The 26,234-nt window shown below is 40.7% G+C and overlaps 2 protein-coding genes across 12 annotated transcripts; both read left to right on the top strand.

The window, feature by feature from the left end:
- Positions 1-1,461: 1,461 nt before the first annotated feature.
- Positions 1,462-26,095, top strand: LOC311252136 (Fc receptor-like protein 5). Of its 11 annotated transcripts, none has more exons than XM_084345016.1 (20): positions 8,640-8,917; positions 10,957-11,032; positions 11,811-11,843; positions 12,393-12,671; positions 12,836-13,144; positions 15,413-15,673; positions 16,168-16,410; positions 17,946-18,212; positions 18,354-18,632; positions 19,134-19,439; positions 19,952-20,221; positions 22,116-22,358; positions 22,445-22,567; positions 22,690-22,705; positions 22,799-22,872; positions 22,992-23,042; positions 23,211-23,226; positions 23,320-23,393; positions 25,263-25,313; positions 25,578-26,095. In XM_084345016.1, exons 2-20 carry the CDS (start codon positions 10,996-10,998, stop codon positions 25,583-25,585), a joined length of 2,940 nt encoding a protein of 979 aa, XP_084201142.1. In that variant the 5' UTR covers positions 8,640-8,917; positions 10,957-10,995; the 3' UTR covers positions 25,586-26,095. The 11 variants fall into 11 exon arrangements, with proteins under 11 accessions (XP_084201152.1, XP_084201144.1, XP_084201142.1 ...); XM_084345022.1 differs by having other exon boundaries at positions 22,454-22,567; XM_084345023.1 differs by having other exon boundaries at positions 22,457-22,567.
- Positions 3,691-7,293, top strand: LOC311251779 (high affinity immunoglobulin gamma Fc receptor I-like; the record flags this gene model as incomplete). Its single annotated transcript, XM_084344422.1, has 9 exons — positions 3,691-3,799; positions 4,033-4,275; positions 4,366-4,491; positions 4,614-4,629; positions 4,723-4,796; positions 4,916-4,966; positions 5,135-5,150; positions 5,244-5,317; positions 6,752-7,293. The coding sequence occupies 9 exons, from the start codon at positions 3,691-3,693 to the stop codon at positions 6,757-6,759; spliced, it is 717 nt and encodes a 238-aa protein (XP_084200548.1). The 3' UTR covers positions 6,760-7,293.
- Positions 26,096-26,234: the final 139 nt, after the last annotated feature.

Below are 26,234 nucleotides of genomic sequence, written 5' to 3' on the forward strand. Positions count from 1 at the left end.
ATACTGTTTGTTATTTGGACAGCACAGCTGCACACAGTGATCACATAACAGCTGTGAAAGTACACAGATGGAGTTTTTCATGTTGTCGTCCGTTCCATTGGTTCAGTTGATACAGATTTCTTTATTGACCTGAAAGAAAAAGCAAAGTCAACAAAAAAGAGACTGAGGTTGATGTCAGGATTAACATGTTGCATCACATTTAACTCTGTCACCTCTCTCTCTCTTTCTCTCCCCTTCTCTCCCCCTTCTCTCTTTCTTTCCACAAAACATTCAGATGTTTCCTTTAATGTAAAAAGTGTCAGTTCTTCGTGTTTAAAGTTCATCCTGTCTGCTTGTCTGAAGAGTTTCTTACCTCCCAGCAGCTGTTTAACTCTCTGTTTCAACTGGTTTCATCATTTACACCAGATTTAATTAAGAATGTGACATTTTCATGGTAAACATGTCAAATTTTACAAATACAGTTAACAGTCACTAATATAAACTGTTTCTTGTGGTCTGTGGAAAAGTCACCAGACTCCATTAAGAAAACGCTCAATTTTGAGACTTAGAAACATACAGATATGAAACACTTGACATCTGAAATACCATTTTAAACCTTTAAAGCAACACTAACCCTAAAATGTTATCAAGGGGGTTTCTTCAGGGTGTTTGTAATGATTGACTTCACAGCAAGAGATTACAATCAGCCATCGCACTGTGTGGTGTAAGTCATCTTTGCAGTTCCTCTTACAGAGATGTGTTGCTGTGATACCCACATTTACACTTACACCACAGTGTATATATACCATGTTTCATGCTTTGAGAAATGATGTGCACCCATATCTTGTAGGTGACAAAACCCTCAATGTAAATATATTCTGATCTGTGAACATGGCATTTTTATGTGTATGTTGCGTTCACTTTAAGTCTCACATTACTTAGTCTGCTTACTATGAACTCATGCAGATGTGAAATGTACGTATTGATTTGGTCGTTCACCTGAACATAGTAGTAGTGTAAAGGCTGTAGTAGTGGTAGTAGCAGTAGTCATGTTAAAAGTTGTAGTTGCAGCCGGAGGCAGAATCTAAACCACCAGCCTTGTGTTGATGTGCCTCCCACTCATTCTCTGTGGCAACTTTTTGTTTTTTTAACAAAGCTAATATTTTATTTAATAATAAGAACAGAAGGTATAAAGAATTGAAATACAAGCACACTTTGGATGTGGGAGTTGAAACAGGCCACAACTCAAAATGGAGTCTGGAGATGTGAATCTCTGCAGAGCCTCAGCATCAACACTGATGCACGCGCTGTATACAGACACACCTCATCTCAATACAGGCACTGGGGGGTGCAAGAGCAGAGGGCGTATTCTCCATAACATGCATATGTAAACACAATGTGTTGTTAGTTCGTATATGATATGAGGTGATTCAATATCATCATAATTACTTCTTGTACTTTCTTATCTTAAGGGACCAGGCACACAGCTCGTGCATTAGAGACGAGCTTATATGTCGCTGCAGTGGGCAGGAAGTGTGAACACGTCAAAGTATGCTGCGGCCAAAGCCACAAGTGAAGGTGATTGAGTTGTGTGTAAAAGGAGAGGAGGAGCTCTCTTTCCTGGATTATTATCAATGCAAAGTAGAAGTTTTTCTCAGAAGCAGAGCGACAGTTGGAGGTGGACATGGGGCACACTTGGCTCTCTGTGCTCGGGTTATTCTGTGAGTACGTTGCTGACTTTCAGAGGCAGACTCATGTTTGTTATCAACATGGTGGTTATATAGGCAGGATTTGTTTCTTGGTTCAGAGTGGAGACTTTTGTTTAATATACTACTTGACTGCTTATTTTTACACTGGCTTTTCATATTTGCACAGTGATTGTACGGCATATGGTCCAAAAGTATCGTTATGTATATATCTTTGGAATTCAGTTTATTGATTACTGATGTTTTTATTTTAAAGAGTTTTTTTAAATGTGTGTCCTCTCTCTGTAGCTCTGTAGCTGAATATCGTCACAGAAATGTGTGATGCTGTTTATATCTGGATTTTAAATGCCTGTGATTCTGGTCTAATGAAGTTTTAATCTTTGTTTTAGTGCTGAATACACTCCTCTACGGACATGCTGAAGGTGAACAACTGTCTTTTCTGATTTTAAATATTTAATTATTATTTTATTTTTCCTGTTTATCAATCAACAATTTATATTTGTTGATTGATTAGAAAAAAGACATGATGTGGATTTAACATTTTGTCACTTTTGTTTTCTTTCTGTGAATTCTTGAACATGAACAGGTCCAAACAAGGCTGTTGTGACTCTGCAGCCAAACTGGTCTGAAATATACTTTGGAGAGAGGATCACTCTCAGATGTGAGATCAAAGATGGAGGAGACACTGAGTGGGAGTATGAATGGAGAACAACCAGCTCAGAAAAACCTTCAAATCAAAGTGAACACAGTATTACATCTGTTTCTGAATCCCACCGTGGAGACTACAGGTGTAAGGGCAGAAAGAAACATACGCAGCTTTCTTCAACAGATTGGAGTGATCCCATCAAACTGACAGTATCAGACAGTAAGTCACATCACATTTCTTTCAAAGTGAAGATCATACAGCTCATTAAAAGGCTGTTTTTGTTCATATATATCTTTAAAGTAAATCTTCAGTATGTACTGATTGTGCAGAATGTATCTGATCCACTATCAATACATTTTTTCATTTAAAAAATCATTTTCCAACAGCACCCCGGCCTGTCCTCACTGTGTCTCCATCATGGCTGAGTGCTGGAGCCTCAGTAACTCTGAACTGCAGAGTTGAAGATCCATCTGCAGGATGGAGGTTCTACTGGTATAAAACTGTTACTGGTCCATTTGGAAACTATTACAGCTATAAGCTGCTACCTGGCGGCAGCAGAGGGACTGAACAGGATTCCTACATTGTTCGTGGACAGACACACACAGCAGGATATATGTGCAGAGCTGGAAGAGGAGATCCAGTGTTTTACACTCATATCAGTTACCCTAAGTATGTCTGGTCTGCAGGTCAGTGTGTTTCTCTCTCTTAAGAAACAGATGTTATATCAGCTCTGTTCATCTTGTTTCTAAATGATGATAAACATACAGTATCTTGATAAAAAGAAAATTAATTTACTATGGTCTTATGATCTTGTCTCTCTCGCTAGCGTCAAGCTAAACTTCATGCTTTTCACCTTACTGGGTGGAATTGACTTGTTTCCTTCTGTCCTCACTCTTTAACATAAAACACAAAAAGAGAGATATGATATCTCGGCTGAGACTCTGCTCTCGTGCAAAAAGTACTTTTAGTCTGGATACTTCAGCTCTTCTTCTGCTTACAGCAGCTGTAGTCACTTGGTTGTCTATCATTTAAAATGTACTCAAAATGGTAGCAAGAGGTCAAAGTAGAAATCATAATTTTACCAAAATACTGAACTTTGTTGCAGTAAAAACAAAGCTAAGGACTATTTGAATTGAGGCGTTTTATATCTGAAGATCTCTGTGCTCTGTTTGACCTCTTATCACATGTTGTTTTTCAGATATTCACTCATCAGCGTCTCTCACAGTGAGTCCTGACAGAGCTCAACACTTCACCTCTGACTCTGTCTCACTGAGCTGTGAGGGAAACTCTGCTGAGTGGACAGTGAGGAGGACATCAACTAAGGACGGATACCCGTTCCCCTGCTCCACCTGGGGGACAATGACTGGATCAACATGCAACATAGACACTTACAGGTCCAGTGATGCAGTGTACTGGTGTGAGTCTGGATCAGGAGAGTCCAGCAACACAGTCAACATCACTGTACAGGGTATGATTTCATTACATTTAGTTTTTCTTCGACTTATTGTTTCAAACATCCCGTTGTGTGTTGAGGAGTACAGGACACTGACATGTTAAGAGTTCTGCCCAACACTCTGCTTCATGATCTCTCCACTCATTAATGGTTTTCACTTAATCAAACATATTTAAGTATTTAATCACACTGTGATTTTAACCAGCTGATCTCTGACTGAAACCTGGTCTTCTTTGACTGTTTAACAGGTGGAGATATGATCCTGCTGAGCCCGGCCCGTCCTGTGACTGAAGGAGATCCTGTTAGTCTGAGCTGCAAATTAAGACGTCAAACATTTGACTCCACTGTGTTTTTCTATCACAATGAGAAACTCATTCAAAGTGACAGCAGATGGGAGTTAATTATCTCTGCAGTGTCAAAGTCAGATGAAGGATTCTACAAGTGTCAACACTCAGGACAAGAGTCAGCACAGAGCTGGATGTCAGTTCAGGGTGAGTAGGATTAAAACACTTGCTGCTTTTTCTTGTAAACTGTTTTTTATTTTGACTTGAAATGAATTCAGATGAATATTGTTTCACTAGTTATTCCAGCAGTGTCCAGGCCTGAAAGCTCTTCATTTCCTGTCCTATCCTTGATTGTTGGGCTGGTTTGTGGAGTCGTTCTTGTTGTTCTTCTGCTCATTTTGTTTTGCTACAGAGCGTCCAAGGGTGAGACCTTCTTCTTCTATTATTACATGTTTTTTAATGATTCAAAGACACACACATACTCTGATGTCATGAGATAGAACAGCAGTATAACAACCATCTAACAACAAGTGTCTCTTTCACAGATTCAGTCTTCGTCAGGTAGGTGCAACACTCTCTCATCTCATGTTGAACGTAACATCAACACATTTTTATGTTCCTATTTAAATGTTCTGTATCTGATACGTGTTGTAGACCAGTCCAGTCTGAGAGCGCCAACGCAGATCGTGTGGACCACGAGAATGATCATTACTCCGCTCTTCACCATGGTAAGCAGTTAAACTCATCTTTATTTTTTACATATTATATGTTCAGTAATCTAAAAAAATCTTAGTTTGTTTAATAAGTATTGTAAACTAACCTTGGCTTGATTTTCATTTCTCTGTAGGTGATGTTTGTCTCTATGACACAATCGGTGACTGTCAAGAAGCTGAACATGGTACAGTTTATACCTTTTTATTCACCATGGAGCTGTTAGAAATACTAGAAGAAGCCTATTTAATTTAACTGTAAATGACTTATTGACAATCCTTGAGCATATTTATTTGTCTGAAATGACATATTTTAGACTGAGTTACACATCTAACAGCAAACGTCTCTTTCACAGATTCAGTCTACGTCAGGTAGGTGCAACACTCTCTCGTCTCATTTTCAACATAACATCAACACATTTTTATGTTCCTGTTTAAATGTTCTGTATCTGATACGTGTTGTAGACCAGTCCAGTCTGAGAGCGCCAACGCAGATGGTGTGGCCCGTGAGGATGATCATTACTCCGCTCTTCTCCACGGTAAGCAGTTAAACTAATATTATAAATCTAATCTTATATACTTATACAGTGGGGTCCAAAAGTCTGAGGCCATTGAAAATGTCTAATATAGAGGGGAGAGAGAGAGATGACAGAGTGAAATGTGATAAAACATGTTAATCCTAAAAGATCCTATAAAGTAATTATGATGATACTGAATCACATCACATCATATACGAACTAACAACACATTGTGTTTACATATGCATGTTATGGAGAATACGCCCTCTGCTCTTGCACCCCCCAGTGCCTGTATTGATATGAGGTGTGTCTGTCTACAGCGCCTGCATCAGTGTTGATGCTGAGGCTCTGCAGAGATTCACATCTTCAGACTCCATTTTGAGTTGTGGCCTGTTTCAACTCCCACACCAAAAGTGTGCTTGTATTTCAATTCTTTAAACCTTCTGTACTTATTATTAAATACAAATATGAGCTTTTGTCTTTTAAACAAAAAGTTGCCACAGAGAATGAGTGGGAGGCACATCAACACAAGGTTGGTGGTTTAGATTCTGCCTCCGGCTACAACTTTTAACATGACTACTGCTACTACCACTACTACAGCCTTTATACTACTACTATGTTCAGGTGAACGACCAAATCAATACATACATTTCACATCTGCATGAGTTCACAGTAAGCAGACTAAGTAATGTGACATCATTCCTCAAAGCATGAAAACATGGTATATATACACTGTGGTGTAAGTGTAAATGTGGGTATCACAGCACAGATCTCTGTAACAGGAACTGTGAAGATGACTTACACCACACAGAGTGCGATGACTGATTCTCGTCTCTTGCTGTGAAGTCAATCATTACAAACATCCTGGCGATACCACCTTGATAACATTTTAGGGTTAGCGGTTTAAAATGGTATTTCAGATGTCAAGTGTCTCATATCCGTATGTTTCTCTCAAAGCAACAAGTCTCAAAATTGAGCGTTTTCTTAATGGAGTCTGGTGACTGAAAATTTGACGTGTTTACTGTGTAAATGTCATATTCTTAATTAAATTCGGTGTAAATGATGAAACCAGTTGAAACAGAGAGTTAAACAGCTGCTGGGAGGTAAGAAACTCTTCAGACAAGCAGACAGGATGAACTCTAAACACGAAGAACTGACACTTTTTACATTAAAGGAAACATCTGAATGTTTTGTGCAAAGAAAGAGAGAAGGGGAGAGAGGGAGGAGAGATGGGGGAGGAAAAGAGAAGGGGCGGGGGAGAGAGAGAAGGGGAGAGATGGGGGGAGAAGAGGGGGGAAGATAGAAGGGGGAGGAAGAGAGGAGTGGAGGAGGGCAAGAGAGTAGGGGAGAGAGGGGAGGGGGGGAGAGAGAGGTGACAGAGTGAAATGTGATGCAACATGTTCATCCTGACATCAACCTCAGTCTCTTTTTTGTTGACTTTGCTTTTTCTTTCAGGTCAATAAAGAAATCTGTATCAACTAAACCAATGGAACGGACGACAACATGAAAAACTCCATCTGTGTACTTTCACAGCTTTTATGTGATCACTGTGTGCAGCTGTGCTGTCCAAATAACAAACAGTATTTTGTCAAGTTAATCTAATAGCAGCTCATTTAAAATAAATGTATCATATGGTTTTAATCTTCTGTTGTATTTGGTATTAAGAGTTTAGATTATCACATATAATAACTGAAATGTTTTGTTGTTAACGTCCGGTATGTTCTGACACCTTTGTTGTTGTTTGTTGTTGCCTCGACACTCGGTACGAGGTGATAGTGCAACTTTAAAGTCAGCATCTTTTGTAGTTTCTGATTAAAAAGAGTTAAACATTTATAACATTTAATGTATTTTATGTGAAAAACACATCCTGTTACACATACAAGCTTTCTTCTGTTATTTTAAAAATGGCTTCATATTCTCTGTATTTTATATTTTTATGTATATACATGTGTGTATTTTTAAAAGGTGGTTGACCATTTTTTGCATCAATAAACTTGTTCCAGCAACAAGCTGTCAGCAGTGTTGTTCATAGATTTAGAGGGAACAGAAGGAAAATAACTGGAGTCAGTTTGAAAAGTCTCTTCATATTTGTGTCGGTATCAACTTTCCTCTTTTTACTTCCAGTTGTCATGGCAGAAATTAGGGTCAAGGGTCACAGCATGGTTCACACTGCCAGAGAGAGTCACAGAGTGGTGCTGCCACCATGTGGTGAAAACAGGAACTGCATTTAATATGTATTCATTCAGTTACACAGTGCTGGTGGGTCATAAATAATCAATTCAATTCAAAAAACTGTATTTGTCCCCGGGGGGCAATAATAGCATTTAAGACATAAGACACTGTCGCCACCTGCTGTTTTAGACTCAATTGGTCAAACAACTTGGAAGCTATTGAAAAAAATAGGTCGATGTTTTCATGAAAAATAGTGACTTTTCTTTTTAAAAAAAGTGGGAAAACCTCAAGCCCATTAGCTCAGTTGGTAGGGTGGATGTCCCATGTAGAGAGGCCCTGTACTTCCTGCAGTGGCCCCTGGCTCAAGTCTGACCTGAGGCTCTTTGCTGTATGGGTATTCTGAACTTAACCAATTGCTTATTTTGCACTGGATCGGGTTTTAACTTGTCCTGAACATCGAAGAGACCCTGGGAAAAAATTGGCAACATTCATTCTCTTAAGTAGTTGTTGCTGAATGGTTACAGCTAATGAAAAAATAGGCCGATGTTTTCATGAATAATAGTGACTTTCCTTTAAAATATTAATGAAAAATACAAATTCAATTAAAATCCAATAAAAACAGGTGTGTCTCATTCAGCCAGTATAGGATGTCATTTGTGATCGATTTCAAGAAAAATATTGACTTATTTTACTGTCATGTTAGATGTCTTCAGGAAGAATAAAAAAAACAAGCAGAGATCCTTTATCTTCCATTACAGGAAGATATTATATCACATTTATGTTGTAGACCTGTTTATACTGTTACTGGGAGCACTGGGGTCCAGCTGCTCCCAGTCAGCCTCAGTGGACGGCCCCATACCAACTCCACTAACCTGCTCCTGTGAAAGCTCCACAGCTGTTTGAGACTTTAACTTGAAGCTGGAGTTGGTAATTCTGTTCAGAGGCATTTTTATTATATCTGTATGAAATGTCTCAACATCCAGACAGCAATCAAAGCATAAAACAACATGGAAACACAAACAACCCCTGGTCTCTGACAGCGACAGCTCTGTAATAACTTCATCCAATCAGATGTAGCAGCCAGAAGATATTGTATGGACAGACTACCTGTCAATCAACCTGTCCTGACCCGCCCACCCTGCGCTGACTCCGCCCATCACTCACTGCGCGTGACCGGAGTCTCTTCCCCGCACCGCTGCAGCTGTTTACGGACAAGAAAGACAGAAAGTACAGACAGACTTCTCATCAGCAGCTGTAGCTGCAGCAGCTTGTACTGACAAACACAGCAAGAAAACAGAGACCGAACTGGAGAAGCTACAAACAAAAAGACGTCGGTGGCTCCGGAGGTGAAACGAGTCAACGTTGGAGTAGCTGTTCAAAGATGGCGACAGCTGGAGGAGCCGAAGTCCTGAAGACGGACGCCATGTTAGCTGTTTCTCTGTTGGACAGGTAATGAGCCGGTTTGTGTTGTTGGGGAAATGTTTTATTACTCTCAACGTAGCTAACGTTAGCTCCTTATGTTGCTGTCGGGTGTATTAACCCAACACTGACATGTTAGCATCGTCAGCTTGTAGCTAACGTTAGCTAAGCTAGCTATGATCAAAACGTATTCACATGTGACGTCACCGTTTACACGCAGACCAACGTTCACACGTACTGTGGTTCTGATCCAAACAGCAGTGTTCACACATGCACTGCTACTCTGGGCTGTTTGGACATTAGCCAGACGAGCTGTTTGTGAGAGGCGACTACTTCTTGTGTGCTACACGTGTGAAAGGTCAAGTCCACTGTTCAGAGGTCATGTGGAGATTATATCTGTGAATGTGGTTTGTATTGTAGTTGTGAGCTGATGAAAATTGGTTTTAAATGGTTTTACATGTGACTATATTCAGTGGTAAATCAAGAAGAGGAGTATTTTAGTTTTTCAGACCTTTGTTCATTGACTGCAACAGTAAGTCCTGACGTTGTAGCACTGAGCTGTACAGGAGGATGGTAATACAGTGTACCAGTGTGAGTTTACCAGGTAGCAATGATAAGGACATGTGATTTAAGTTAATTGTCACCCTGCTTTACTTGACTCAACTTCTAGCACAAGAGAGAAAAGTAAAACACTTCAAAGTTGTGAAAGATAACACTTTTATTTCTTGTTATCACAGCATCACGTCATTATATGCGAAACTGAACTAGAAATATTCACGCTTCACGTGTTCCTTCTCACGCTACAGTTTATTTTAGTATTTTGTTCATTTGATTGATTTTCCCTCCTGATGATCCTATTTGATATCTGGATTCACTGTAGTAACATGAGGCAAAAACAAAGGCATCTCAGTTTACAGACATGTTTACTCCGTCTTACAAGGCTGCAGCTCACAGGACAGGTTACGTCTTAAAGATTAAAAGTTGGGAAACATTGATAGCTAATATAAAACTTTGCCTTTTAAGATAATATCTGAAGAGTATTTAAAAGAAATTTGTATGGGTGACATAGTATACACCAGGGTTTCCCCCAGAAATTTGAAAATATTATCATTATCATGTGTTATTATAAGACATTTATGTAACAACAGGTCTTACAGATTGCCCTCCTGAAATGCTGTTCAACCAACCACAAAAATAAATAAATAATAAAAATGCTATTTAGATAAATAATATCAACTGTCTGCACTAAAAACTAAACAACAACTGCCTGGTGTCTCCAGAGATTTTTTATTTTTTTCCTGACATTTTTACAATCTGGAGTCACATGAACATGACCACGCGTCTTTTTCCGGTCAGTCGTCATGGGAACGTGACAATCACGGATCTACCAAAGATATTCGGTAGATGAACTCGGTCGGTCAGCTGGTGAAGCAGTGGTCTGACGAGCATGATGTCCATGACATGTCCCGTTATGCGCAACGAAGTTGTGACGTTGTCAGGTGATGAAAAAGACACCTGATCACGTGGTGATGGAGCGCAAAAACTGATTTAAAGAAAATAAATAAACGATGCTTAGCCTGGCAGGGGGGGCAAGTAAGACCTGGTGGCCCGCCAGGCTTATAATACACTGGGGGAAACCCTGATACACATAACACAGTCCCTCAACAAAATACAGGCAGTGTGGATGCACAAACTGTCAGTACTTACTGCACAACATGCACAAATATACCTGCAATAAAATATAAGTATATGGTCTGATGTGATTAATATTATGTTTCATGCATGTGCAATAATTACTGTTAATGCCACTTTTTCATTTCACTTTTTAGGGACCTGCCCACATGAAGTGACTGAACTTGGTTTTCATATTTGAGCTGATTATTTATTCACAGTGGAGAGGAAATGTAATCATGTCAACACCACTGCGGTTGTTTGAGCTTTCATGTGAAAGTGAAGTAAGAACAGAGTCAGACAGACATTCTGAGGAAGAAGCTGATGAAAGACTGCGGTCACATTCTGTAGAAGTTTAACTTCTCTTTTCTCTCTGCTGCATTTGTATTAATACAAAGTAGGACGTCAGAGTGTCAGTGTTGGTGCTGGATGTGAAGATGGGTCACACTCTGCTCGGTGTGCTCGGGTTCCTCTGTGAGTACATCTGTGACTTTCTATGTGATTTTCAGTATTTATATCAGTGTAGTAGTTGTGTAGGCGTGAGCTTTGTTGCTGATTTGTCTTGGTTCTGATTGGAGGATTATGTTGAGTATATTACTCAACTAGTTACTTATGCACTAGTTTTTGCACACATACCTGGACAATGCATGTACGGTATATGATCTTAGGTATTATGTATATAGCTGTGGAATTACGTGTATTGCTTATTTACCAGGCCTTTATATATTGAAGAGTGTTTAGTTTCCAACCTCTGTAGTAGAGATGCACCGATCCAGTTTTTTCCGATCTAATCCCTATACCGATACCTGGGCTGAGCGTATCGGCCGATACCCGATACCGATCCGATACTACTGTTGAATGAATGAAGTGTACAGGGCTTCTAAAGTCACTCTTTTCTGCTGACAAAAACTCACGAACAAATACTCTTTGGAGCTGAGCAACACACTTCTCACACCCGCAACAATCTCGCCTCTCTCTGATGTCACACCCGCGCCCAATATTAATAAAAATGAAACGACTGGATCGGTATGCTGGATCGGCCCCATTCATCAGATATCCGATCCAGCTAATTAGTCAATATCGGAGCCGATATCCGATCCCAGTATCGGATCGGTGCATCTCTACTCTGTAGCTCTGCAGCAGAATATCATCACAGAGCTGTGATACTGTTGATTGATAAACAATAGTTGCCACTGATGAAACTCCAGCTGGATTTGATTGTGGTCTAATGAAGTTTTAATCTTTATTTTAGTGCTGAATACACTCCTGTACGGACATGCTGAAGGTGACTAGTTAACTTTTCTATGTTTACTGATTATGTTTGTCCTATATGTCACCTACTGTATCACTCTTGATTACAGTTTCAATGCTGTTTGGCATAATTTCTGTACGTCTTTAAACTTTATTACTCTATAGTCTCTATGTATGAGTAATAAAATCACTCTTAACTGTATCCAGCAGCTCTGTAAAGTTGTTGTTACTATCACCAAGTTTAGCAGCAACAGTATTACTTATTTATAAGCCATGTTGATATGATCATGTTTTGCACTGTGCTCGTATGATGTATGATTCAGGACATGAGTAGTGGTGCACTTCAGCCTCCTGTGCTCAAAATGAGTATTACAGAAAGAAACATTTAAAAAAAAATGAGACTTAATTTCGTCTTGAACAAAATGTTTTTCACTTGATTTCACACATACAGAAAGATAAAATTCCATCCTGAATTTTTTTTTCACTCTTAGAAAATGGAGCACCGGGGAAAGCAATTCTGACTTGTCCCTCTGAGCTTCTGTATATTTTTGTTTCCTTTCTGTTAATTCTTGAACATGAACAGGTCCAAACAAGGCTGTTGTGACTCTGCAGCCAAACTGGTCTGAAATGTTCATTGGAGAGAGGATCACTCTCAGATGTGAGATCAAAGATGGAGGAGACACTGAGTGGGAGTATGAATGGAGAACAACCAGCTCAGAAAAACCTTCAAATCAAAGTGAACACCGTATTACATTTGTTTCTAAATCCAACAGTGGAGACTACAGGTGTAAGGGCAGAAAGAAACATACGCAGCTTTCTTCAACAGATTGGAGTGATCCAATCAAACTGACAGTATCAGACAGTAGGTCACATCACATTTCTTTCAAAGTGAAGATCATACAGCTCATTAAAAGGCTGTTTTTGTTCATATATATCTTTAAAGTAAATCTTCAGTATGTACTGATTGTGCAGAATGTATCTGATCCACTATCAATGCATGTTTTCATTTAAAAAATCATTTTCCAGCAGAGTCCCGGCCTGTCTTCACTGTGTCTCCATCATGGCTGAGTGCTGGAGCCTCAGTAACTCTGAAGTGCAGAGTTAAAGATCCATCTGCAGGATGGAGGTTCTTCTGGTATAAGGCTGTTCCTGATCCATCAGGCAACATACAATCCTACAGCTATGAGCCGCTACCTGGCAGCAGCAGAGGGACTGAACAAGATTCCTACATTGTTCATGGACAGACACACACAGAACGATATATGTGCACAGCTGGAAGAGGAGATCCAGTGTATTACTCTGCTTACAGTAAATCTAAGTATGTCTGGTCTGCAGGTCAGTGTGTTTCTATGTCTTAAGAAACAAATGTTATATCAGCTTTGTTCATCTTGTTTCTAAATGATGATAAACATTCATTCATTTATTCATTCATTCATCTTCCTCCACTTATCCGGGGTTGGGTTATGGTGGCAGCAGGCTTAGTAGGGCGCTCCAGACGTCCTTCTCCCCAGCAACACTTTCCATCTCCTCCGGGAGGATCCCAAGGCGTTCCCAGGCCAGATGAGATATGCAATCTCTCCAGCGGGTTCTGGGTCTGCCCCGGGGTCTCCTCCAAGTCTCCCCCCCAGCAAGCCTGCAAGGGTGAAGAGCTGATCCACTGTTCCACGACCAGGACAGAATCTGCATTGTGGGGGAAGGAACCGGAGCTGGTGCAGGAGGTAGAGCGGTACCAACTAGATATAGTTGGGCTTACCTCCACACATAGCACAGGTTCTGGAACCAAACTCCTTGAGTGGGGCTGGACTCTCTCCTCTTCAGGAGTTGCCCAGGGTGAGAGGTGCCGGGTGGGCGTGGGGATACTCACAAGCCCCCAGCTGAGCGCCGCTGTGTTGGAGTTCTCCCCGAGGGACGAGAGGGAGAACTGACTGTTGTTTGTGCATTTGCACCTAACAGCAGCTCAGAATATTCTGCCTTCTTGGAGTCCTTGGGTGGTGTCCTGGAAGGGGCTCCACCTGGGGTCTCCATAGTTCTTCTGGGGAACTTAAACGCTCACATGGGTGACGATGGGGAAAATTGGAGGGGGGTGATTGGGAGTAACAGCCTGCCCGATCTGAACCCGAATGGGGTTTTGTTATTGGACCTTTGTGCTAGTCATGGATTGGCAATAACAAACACCATGTTCGAGTATAGGGTGGCTTGTAAGTGTACCTGGTACCAGGCCACCTTAGGCCTAAGGTTGATGATAGACTTTGTGGTTGTATCATCGGACCTTCGGCCATATGTCTTGGACACTGGGGTAAAAAGAGGAGTGGAGCTGTCAACTGATCACCACCTGGTGGTCAGTTCGATCAGGTGGCAGGGTGAGGCTGCCGGACAGACCTGGGAAACCCAAACGAGTAGTGAGGGTGAACTAGGAACGTCTGGCGGAGGCCTCAGTCCATCAGGTCTTCAACTCCCACCTTCGGAAGAACTTTTCGCTCATCCTGGGAGAGACTGGGGACATGCAATCTGAATGGACCATGTTCAGAGCCTCCATTGTAGAGGCAGCCGCTAAGAGCTGTGGTCAGACGGTCATCGGTGCCAGTTGGGGCGGCAACCCAAGGACCTGCTGGTGGACACCAGCGGTGAAGGAAGCCGTGAAGATGAAAAAGAAGGCCTTTCAGGCTTGGCTGGCCCAGGGGTCTCCTGAAACAGCAGACTGGTACTGGGATGCCAGGAGGGCTGCAGCTTTGGTGGACGCTAAAGCAAATACCCGGGTGTGGGAGGAGTTCAGTGAGGCTATGGAGAAGGACTTCCAGTCAGCCTCAGGGAAGTTCTGGCAAACCATCCGGCGACTCAGAAAAGGGAAGCGGGCCTTTTGAGGACCTCCTGAACCCAGCTAACACCTCCTCTGTAACTGAGGCAGAGTCTGAAGACTCGTCCATATCCCTGGCAGAGGTCATTGAGTTAGTCAAGAAACTATCCAGCGGCAAGGCACCAGGAGTGGATGAGATTCGCCCTGAGATGCTGAAGGCTCTGGACATTGTTGGGCTATCATGGCTGACACGTCTTTCAGTGTTGCGTGGAGGTCAGGGATGGTACCTCTGGAGTGGCAGACCGGGGTGGTGGTTCCCATTTTCAAAAAGGGGGTGTGCTCCAATTAGCGGGGTATCACACTGCTCAGCCTCCCTTGGAATGTTTATTCCAGGGTGCTGGAAAGGAGGGTGCATCTGATTGTCGAACCTCTGATAAACATACAGTATCTTGAAAAAAGAAAAATTTGTTTACTGTGGTCTTATGATCTTGTCTCTCTCACACTTTAACATAAAACACAAAAAGAGAGATATGATATCTCGGCTAAAACTCTGCTCTCATTTGCAAAAAGTACTTTTAGTCCGGATACTTCAGCTCTTCTTCTGCTTACAGCAGCTGTAGTCACTTGGTTGTCTATCATTTAAAATGTACTCAAAATGGTAGCAAGAGGTCAAAGTAGAAATCATAATTTTACCAAAACACTGAACTTTGTTGCAATAAAAACAAAGCTAAGGACTATTTGAATTGAGGCGTTTTATATCTGAAGATCTCTGTGCTCTGTTTGACCTCTTATCACATGTTGTTTTTCAGATATTCACTCATCAGCGTCTCTCAGTCCTTACAGAGCTCAACACTTCACCTCTGACTCTGTCTCACTGAGCTGTGAGGGAAACTCTGCTGAGTGGACAGTGATGAGGTTAAATGAGAACAGATACCTGTCATCCTGCTCCGGCTGGGGGACAATGACTGGATCAACATGCAACATAAACACTTACAGGTCCAGTGATGCAGTGTACTGGTGTGAGTCTGGATCAGGAGAGTTCAGCAACGCAGTCAACATCACTGTACAGGGTATGATTTCATTACATTTAGCTTTGACTTATTATTTCAAACATCCCGTTGTGTGTTGACATGTTAAGAGTTCTGCCCAACACTCTGCTTCATGATCTCTACACTCATTAATGGTTTTCACTTAGTAAACATAGTTAAGTATTTAATCACACTGTGATTTTAACCATGTATAAATATAGAATATAGATTTGTGGTTGATCTGTTCTTCAGTTTTTAGGTCCATGATCACCATTTAAAGTCCAGTGTGAAGGATTTAGTGATATTTAGCTGCGAGTTTGCAGATTCAGCCAACTGAAAGGCTTCTTGAACAGTAAGACACACAAGGCGTATGAAGATGAAACGTCAGATTTTATGATCACTGTTAAATCAATGAGGAAAGTCAAAGAAACAAACCCAGTATGTGTCTTTTCTCATCTCTCTACATCCACTCATTCTCAAGTTCCTCAACCAGCTGATCTCTGACTGAAACCTGGTCTTCTTTGACTGTTTAACAGGTGGAGATGTGATCCTGCTGAGCCCGGCCCGTCCTGTGACTGAAGGAGATCCTGTTAGTCTGAGCTGCAAATTAAGACGTCAAACATTTGACTCCACTGTGTTTTTCTATCACAATGAGAAACTGATTCAAAGTGACAGCAGATGGGAGTTAAATATCTCTGCAGTGTCAAAGTCAGATGAAGGATTCTACAAGTGTCAACACTCAGGACAAGAGTCAGCACAGAGCTGGATGTCAGTTCAGGGTGAGTAGGATTAAAATACTTGCTGCTTTTTCTTGTAAACTGTTTTTTTGACTGGGAAAGAAATTTAGATGAATATTGTTTTCCTAGTTGATCAGTTGTATCCAAAGCACGATCAGACAGACCACAGTGACCACACTGTGGGAGAAAGATGTCTGTGTTATGAGTTCACTCTGTGATGGACTGACAGTCTGTCCAGGATGTAACGTCGCTCTCATCAGATGTGAGCTGGGATAATCACCCTGTGACCCTGCAAAGGATAAGAGGCTACAGATAATTGATCATTAAACAGTTTTCTTTCAACAATGAAAAAACACAGTGAAAGTGATCAACTTGTCTCTTCAACACTGAAACACAAGGTTTTGTCTTCACAAATGTAACATTCAGTAATGCAACTTAAAAATTAAATAAAGAAACTACGGCTGCAGCTATCAAATATTTTTAGAATCGAGTATTCTACCGATTATTCCGTCGTTTAATCGAGTAATCGAATAAAAAATAATTTTGCATTATTAAACAACAATACCAAATAATGCATAATGAAAATGACAGGCCTGTTAAATAGACCAAGCAGTTGGCTTTTATTCTTGAAAAAAACATACAGGTATTTATTCCAACTATTCCTAGCACCGGGAGTAAGGGTGTGTGTTTGGCTGTGTGTGCACGCGTGCGTGAGGTCGAGTGAGAAAGACCAGACGTGTGTGTGTGTGTGTGTGTGTGTGTGTGTTTGTGTAAAGGAGTTATTTGGTGTAGGCTATTACTCTCTTGCAATTTAACACAAATTAGTTTCCACATCTTAACATGATATCTAGTCATAGCGACATCAGGCTTCAACCTCTACAAATACCATACACTCTAACTAGCGCTGGTAGGCTACGTTGAATTAGCTAACAGCAATGTTTACATAAGCTTGTGTCGGCAACGCTTGGTGAGCTGGTGTTAACAACTGGATGCTTTCGGTTCAGATGTTGAAGCGTTGTTGACGTGCTGTTGTGGTACGCCAGTTTTGCTTTGCAGTACACACATTGCACTTTGTTATCTTCTTTTTTAAGTGTGAAATGATCCCAAACTTTGGACCTTCTCTGTCATATATGGACGGTTTCTTGGCTCTCCAGCATCGCGCCCACTCAATTCTGAATGTAGTGGTGTGTGTCCGCAATAACAGTCCGTGTGGAAAAATGATCCCTGAGCTAAGCAGGCCACATAACGCAGGTGATAGGCATTGAACGAAGCCTCGAGGCAGAGAATTTGCTTTGATCATTTCTTGTAATCACATTATTCGAGTTACTCGAGTAATCGTTTCAGCTCTAAAAGAAACCCAGGAAAAGAGAGAGAGACATGACATGCAAGAGATATCCTTGACCAAGTTTTACCTAATATGTCTCCAGTATTTATAAAATAATTCAGTGTTAATATTAATGCAACTTTAAGTCTTACAGTTCAACTATTTCTTACCTGTGTGGGCTGCACTATATAAACTGGACTTAGTCACAGTGACATTAATTTGCTGTTTTATGTCTTTGTTCTAAATCAAACAGCAAGCAGACCGAAGGCTGAACTGAGGGCTGATGACAGAGACATTCCTGTAGGGGGCAGTGTGACCCTGACCTGCTCTGTGAAACCATCATCATCTGGTTGGAAATACTTCTGGTACAGAGGAGAGAAACCCTCTGAACCTCTGAGCACTCAACTCTCAGCTGGACCAATCAGAGTCTCAGAGGAAGGAGTCTACTGGTGCAGAGGAGGAAGAGGAGAGCCAGTTAACTACACAGAGTACAGTGATCCAATCACCATCAACACAATTAGTGAGTTTGACATTTGTTATGGAAACAGAATATAATTCATATAATGTATTTATATTTGTTGATTGATTAGAAAAAAGACATGATGTGGATTTAACATTTTGTCTTTTTGTTTCCTTTCTGTGAATTCTTGAACATGTACAGGTCCAAACAAGGCTGTTGTGACTCTGCAGCCAAACTGGTCTGAAATATACAGAGGAGAGAGGATCACTCTCAGATGTGAGATCAAAGATGGAGGAGACTCTGAGTGGGAGTATGAATGGAGAACAACCAGCTCAGAAAAACCTTCATATCAAAGTGAACACAGTATTACATCTGTTTCTGAATCCCACCGTGGAGACTACAGGTGTAAGGGCAGAAAGAAACATACGCAGCTTTCTTCAACAGATTGGAGTGATCCCATCAAACTGACAGTATCAGACAGTAAGTCACATCACATTTCTTTCAAAGTGAAGATCATACAGCTCATTAAAAGGCTGTTTTTGTTCATATACAGTACAGACCAAAAGTTTGGACACACCTTCTCATTCAAAGAGTTTTCTTTATTTTCATGACTATGAAAATTGTAGATTCACACTGAAGGCATCAAAACTATGAATTAACACATGTGGAATTATATACTTAACAAAAAAGTGTGAAACAACTGAAAATATGTCTTATATTCTAGGTTCTTCAAAGTAGCCACCCTTTGCTTTGATTACTGCTTCGCACACTCTTGGCATTCTCTTGATGAGCTTCAAGAGGTAATCTACAATGTCAATAGTCATGAAAAGAAAGGAAACTCATTGAATGAGAAGGTGTGTCCAAACTTTTGGTCTGTACTGTATATCTTTAAAGTAAATCTTCAGTATGTACTGATTGTGCAGAATGTATCTGATCCACTATCAATGCATGTTTTTTATTTAAAAAATCATTTTCCAACAGGACCCCGGCCTGTCCTCACTGTGTCTCCATCATGGCTGAGTGCTGGAGCCTCAGTAACTCTGAACTGCAGAGTTGAAGATCCATCTGCAGGATGGAGGTTCTTCTGGTATAAGATTGTTCCTGATCCATCAGGCAACAGCTACTCCTACAGCCTTGAGCTGCTACCTGGCAGCAGCAGTGGGACCGAACAAGATTACTACATTGTTCGTGGACAGGCACACACAGCAGGATATAGGTGCAGAGCTGAAAGAGGAGATCCAGTGTTTTACACTAATGACAGTGACCCTAAGTTTGTCTGGTCTGCAGGTCAGTGTGTTTCTCTCTCTTAAGAAACAGATGTTATATCAGCTCTGTTCATCTTGTTTCTAAATGATGATAAACATACAGTATCTTGAAAAAAAGAAAATTAATTTACTGTGGTCTTATGATCTTGTCTCTCGCTAGCGTCAAGCTAAACTTCATGCTTTCCACCTTACTGGGTGGAATTGACTTGTTTCCTTCTGTCCTCACTCTTTAGCATAAAACACAAAAAGAGAGATATGATATCTCGGCTAAAACTCTGCTCTCATGTGCAAAAAGTACTTTTAGTCTGGATACTTCAGCTCTTCTTCTGCTTACAGCAGCTGTAGTCACTTGGTTGTCTATCATTTAAAATGTACTCAAAATGGTAGCAAGAGGTCAAAGTAGAAATCATAATTTAACCAAAACACTGAACTTTGTTGCAATAAAAACAAAGCTAAGGACTATTTGAATTGAGGCGTTTTATATCTGAAGATCTCTGTGCTCTGTTTGACCTCTTATCACATGTTGTTTTTCAGATATTCACTTATCAGCGTCTCTCACAGTGAGTCCTGACAGAGCTCAACACTTCACCTCTGACTCTGTCTCACTGAGCTGTGAGGGAAACTCTGCTGAGTGGACAGTGAAGAGGTTTTCAACTGAGAACAGATACCCGTCAGACTGCACCGGCTGGGGGACAATGACTGGATCAACATGCAACATGAACACTTACAGGCCCAGTGATGCAGTGTACTGGTGTGAGTCTGGATCAGGAGAGTTCAGCAACGCAGTCAACATCACTGTACAGGGTATGATTTCATTACATTGAGTTTTTCTTTACTTATTTTTTCAAACATCCCATTGTGGGTTGAGGAGTACAGTACACTGACATTTTAAAGGGGACATATTATTCACAACTCACTTTTTCCTTGCTTTAGTATGTATATTTGCGTATCCGGAGTGCCTCCCCACCCCTTAAGCGTGATTTTCAACAACTAAGTCAATGTCTTGTAAACTACCGGAGTCAGGAATTGAGTCTCTAAACGAGCCGTTTGGATTTTGTCTGGCTGATTTGAATACTCCTGCACTGGGTATCTCCTCCCATATTACGCCAGCTACCTGAACGAGGATCCGTCATTTTCTCGTTCTCGCTTCACTTGTACATGACAGCCTGACCGCTATATGTGTAACCCGAAAGCCAAGCACTGCGTCGGATGCACAGATCCTCATGTTTCGCTACATCGCCTCCCTACCAAAGAGGATATCAGAGCGAAGCGGCTACTTTTTATTCATCAGGGAAACGTCCCAGCTCTAGTGAGCAAAAGTGTTATGGTCTGTGCGAATCACTTAATGCCGGACTGTTTCAGCAACCAGGGTCAGTACAACGCTGGCAATCCCACAGAAGATGTAAGTATTTATTTAACAGTATAGTTTGTGTTACTTTGGCTGTTTAGCACATGAGCTAACGCTAACCGTCGATGTAAATATAACATTACATGTGAAGTTGTCAACGTTGAACATGTGGAGCAGACGGTATGAAATAGTCTGTTATTCAGTGAGCTACGTGAATTAATTAGCATGTTGTGCTAAAGGACAGTGTGCTAGACGCCCAGGAGTAACTTGGCAGTCGAACGACTTCCTGTGTGTTGGTATACATGTAATACATGTGTACTGTTAGCTGCTGGCATGAGAGACCAGACCTGAGAGCACCAACACGTTATCTGCAGTAAAGCAATCACTACTTTGTCTTGGAGCTGGAGACAGGGGCTACCTGCTACATGTCTGCTGTGCTACTATCAGTTAAATGCAGGCATGGACACAAAAAAGTTGCTTCGCGTTGTCTATTGCTTGTTGCCATGGTCACGCGACGCCGTCCTCACGTCTTCCTCCCGGCAGGAAGAGGTGGGCGGCGCACGCAGTAGCTCATTAGCATTAAAGGGCAAGGCACTCAAACCGGCCACTCAGAGCAGGTCTGTGAAACTGGTGTGTAAACAACCCTGCTGTGCTCCATCGCTGCAAATAAAAGAAACTCCGCAAACAAGAAGAAACGCCGCTGCAAATAAAAGAACAACAACTATGCAAATAAAAAAAGACAACGGAAGTGAATTACCGGGGATTATTATTGCCGGTGCACCGGTGTTTTTTATGTGAGAAGAAGAAGAAGACCGAGAGAGAGAGACAGACAGAGAGCATGTAAAAGCATGTTACTATCATTCCATTTAGACATCAAGGAACCATGTCAACAAGCAGAAATGAGCATAATATGTCACCTTTAAGACTTCTGCCCAACACTCTGCTTCATGATCTCTACACTTATTAATGGTTTTAACTTAATAAACATAGTTAAGTATTTAATCACACTGTGATTTTAACCATGTATAAATATAGAATATAGATTTGTGGCTGATCTGTTCTTCAGTTTTTAGGTCCATGATCACCATTTAAAGTCCAGTGTGAAGGATTTAGTGATATTTAGCTGTGAGTTTGCAGATTCAGCCAACTGAAAGGCTTCTTGAACAGTAAGACACACAAGGTGTATGAAGATGAAACGTCAGATTTTATGATCACTGTTAAATCAATGAGGAAAGTCAAAGAAACAAACCCAGTATGTGTCTTTTCTCATCGCTCTACATCCACTCATTCTCAAGTTCCTCAACCAGCTGATCTCTGACTGAAACCTGGTCTTCTTTGACTGTTTAACAGGTGGAGATATGATCCTGCTGAGCCCGGCCCGTCCTGTGACTGAAGGAGATCCTGTTAGTCTGAGCTGCAAATTAAGACGTCAAACATTTGACTCCACTGTGTTTTTCTATCACAATGAGAAACTGATTCAAAGTGACAGCAGACGGGAGTTAATTATCTCTGCAGTGTCAAAGTCAGATGAAGGATTCTACAAGTGTCAACACTCAGGACAAGAGTCAGCACAGAGCTGGATGTCAGTTCAGGGTGAGTAGGATTAAAATACTTGCTGCTTTTTCTTGTAAACTGTTTTTTTGACTTGAAAGATATTCAGATGAATATTGTTTCACTAGTTATTCCAGCAGTGTCCAGGCCTGAAAGCTCTTCATTTCCTGTCCTGTTGATTGTTGGGCTGGTTTGTGGAGTCGTTCTTGTTGTTCTTCTGCTCGTTTTGTTTTGCTACAGAGCGTCCAAGGGTGAGACCTTCTTCTTCTACTATTGCATGTTTTTTAATGATTCAAATACACACACATACTCTGATCTCTTGAGATAGAACAGCAGTATAACAACCATCTAACAACAAGTGTCTCTTTCACAGCTTCAGTCTTCGTCAGGTAGGTGCAACACTCTCTCATCTCATGTTGAACGTAACATCAACACATTTTTATGTTCCTATTTAAATGTTCTGTATCTGATACGTGTTGTAGACCAGTCCAGCCTGAGAGCGCCAACGCAGATCGTGTGGACTATGAGAACGATCAATACTTAGCTTTTGACCATGGTAAGCAGTTAAACTAATCTTTATTTTTTACATATTATATTTTAAGCAATCTAAAAAAATCATAGTTTGTTTAATAAGTATTGTAAACTAACCTTGGCTTGATATTTATTTCTCTGTAGGTGATGATTGTCTCTATGACACAATCGGAGACTGTCAAGAAGCTGAATATGGTACAGTTTATACCTTTTTATTTACCATGGAGCTGTTAGAAATACTAGAAGAAGACTATTTAACCTAATTGTAAATTACTTATTGACAATCCTTGAGCATATTTATTTGTCTGAAATGACATATTTTAGACTGAGTTACACATCTAACAGCAAACGTCTCTTTCACAGATTCAGTCTACGTCAGGTAGGTGCAACACTCTCTCGTCTCATTTTCAACATAACATCAACACATTTTTATGTTCCTATTTAAATGTTCTGTATCTGATACGTGTTGTAGACCAGTCCAGTCTGAGGGCGCCAACGCAGATGGTGTGGACCACGAGGATGATCATTACTCCGCTCTTCTCCACGGTAAGCAGTTAAACTAATATTATAAATCTAAACTTATATACTTATACAGTGGGGTCCAAAAGTCTGAGGCCATTGAAAATCTCTAATATTGTCACGTAAACCTGGAAATAATCAGAAAGGGCTCAGAAAGTGTGATTCTTAGCATCAAATCATTTCTAGACTCAATAGAATAGAATAGAATTACTTTATTGATCCCAGACTGGGAAATTATTTTGTCACAGCAGCAAAAGAAAAGAAAAACAAGAGAAAAACACTCTGTACATAACATAAATTGAAAGCAAGATATATACAATGTATATACACAGTGCAAACTATACTATAAACAATAATATACAACTATACAAGAAATAAACAATTCCTATGAATGTCCAATAACAGAACCAAAATGTACATATGGGTGTTCAATAATAGAACCACAGGTAGTATAAATAGATAAATAGACTTGTAAGAACCTAAAATGTGCAGATGTAAACATGTTATAAACATAGTAAAAACAGTAGAGATCAGAGATCTCTCTGTCAGGCAGAGGTGAGAGAGTTATTGTGTGCAGTGATGGCCTGTGGCAGGAAAGATTTCCTGTATCTGTTATTACGACAGCAAAGCTGAAGCAGCCTTTTGGAGAAGGTGCTCCGCTGTCTGACCAGTGTGAAGTGGAGAGGGTGGAGAGGATTATCCATGATGGATAACAGTTTTTTCAGTGTCCTCCTCTCAACCACAGCCTCCAGAGTGTCCTGTTCACAGCCAGTCACAGAGGCAGCCTTTCTAATGAGTTTGTTGAGTTTATTGGTGTTGCTGGCTCCGATGCTGCTTCCCCAACAAACCACAGCAAAGAAAAGTACACTGGCCACCACAGACTGATAAAAGATCTCCAGCATCTTGCTGCACACATTAAAGGATCTCAGCTTCCTCAGGAGGTAAAGTCTGCTCATCCCCTTCTTGTAAACAGCTTCAGTGTTAAATCTCCAGTCCAGTCTGTGGTTGATGGTAACACCCAAGTACTTACAATCCTCCACCGCCTCCACATCCTTTCGCAGAATGCGCAGAGTTTGGGAAGCCGTCCTCTTCTTCCTAAAATCAATCACCATCTCTCTGGTCTTGCTGATGTTCAGCCACAGGTGATTCTGTCCAGTCCTCCACAAAGTTGTCCACCAGTGCCCTGTACTCCCCCTCCTGTCCCTCACTTATACACCCAACAACAGCCGAGTCATCAGAAAACTTCTGCAGGTGACACGACCAGGTGTTGTACTGAAAGTCAGTGGTGTATAAGGTGAACAGGGAAGGAGACAGTACAGTCCCCTGTGGAGCTCCTGTATCACTAACCACCACATCAGACTCAAGGTTTGTAAAGGGGCAGTGCATGTAACAATATAAACTGTAAAACACTTGACAGAAACTGGATCAGTTGTATCCAAACACAGACCCAAAGTGACCACACCATCAGAAGATCAATAAATCAAGCTTCGTTCCCTGAAAGATAGAAAAGCAACTTCATCACAGATACACAATTTGATAAACACACACACAAGAATCCAATCAGGTGAAGTCTGACAGAGGAAAGCTGTCTTGTAGTCGTCTCGAGGACGATTAGCCGTTCCTAAACCACTTCTTAGTTGGTGAAGCGAGACCAAAGACTGGAGGAGGGTTAAGAAATACCAGAATTCTTCAAACAATCAACTTTTACCTCAAATTGTTAAGCTGATATTATCATTTGCAATCAAATGAAAATAGAGTTGCTGCGTGGTCTCAGTCTGTTTGAGCCTATAAACACATTTTAAATGATCAAAACAATCTGAGGTCTCCCATGATTCATTTGTTGCTCACAGTTAAAGTGATTAAACTAACGTTGGCTTGATTTTCATTTCTCTGTAGGTGATGTTTGTCTCTATGACTCAATCAGAGGCCGTCAAGAAGCTGAACACGGTACAGTTTATACCTTTTTATTCACCATAGAGCTGTTAGAAATACTAGAAGAAGACTATTAACTGCCAATGATTCACTGACAATCCTTTAAGTTTACAAATATTTACATTCTAATTAATCCAATAATCTCACTTATTCTTTTATTGATCGTTAACACAGAGAGGGGGGAGAGAGAGGGGGAGGAAGAGAGAGAGAGGTGACACAACATGTTAATCCTGACATCAACCTCAATCTCTTTTTTGTTGGCTTTGCTTTTTCTTTCAGGTCAATAAAGAAATCTGTATCAATTAAACCAATGGAACGGACGACAACGTGAAAAACTCCATCTGTGTACTTTCACAGCTTTTATGTGATCACTGTGTGCAGCTGTGCCGTCCAAATAACAAACAGTATTTTGTCAAGTTAATCTAATAGCAGCTCATTTAAAATGAATGTATCATATGGTTTTAATCTTCTGTTGTATTTGGTGTAAAGAGTTTAGATTATCACATATAATAACTGAAATGTTTTGTTGTTAACGTCCGGTATGTTCTGACACCTTTGTTGTTGTTTGTTGTTGCCTCGACACTCGGTACGAGGTGATAGTGCAACTTTAAAGTCAGCATCTTTTGTAGTTTCTGACTAAAAAGAGTTAAACATTTATAACATTTTATGTATTTTATGTGAAAAACACATCCTGTTACCCATACAAGCTTTCTTCTGTTATTTTAAAAATGGCTTTTTTACATATATGTGTGTATTTTTAAAAGGTGGTTGACCATTTTTTGCATCAATAAACTTGTTCCAGCAACAAGCTGTCAGCAGTGTTCCTCATAGATTTAGAGGGAACAGAAGGAAAATAACTGGAGTTACTTAAGTTTGAAAAGTCTCTTCATATTTGTGTCGGTATCAACGTTCCTCTTTTAACTTCCAGTTGTCATG

The sequence above is a fragment of the Pagrus pagrus genome (genome assembly GCF_965226575.1).
Source record: "Pagrus pagrus genome assembly, chromosome: 22".
In the NCBI taxonomy this organism is placed as follows: domain Eukaryota; kingdom Metazoa; phylum Chordata; class Actinopteri; order Spariformes; family Sparidae; genus Pagrus; species Pagrus pagrus.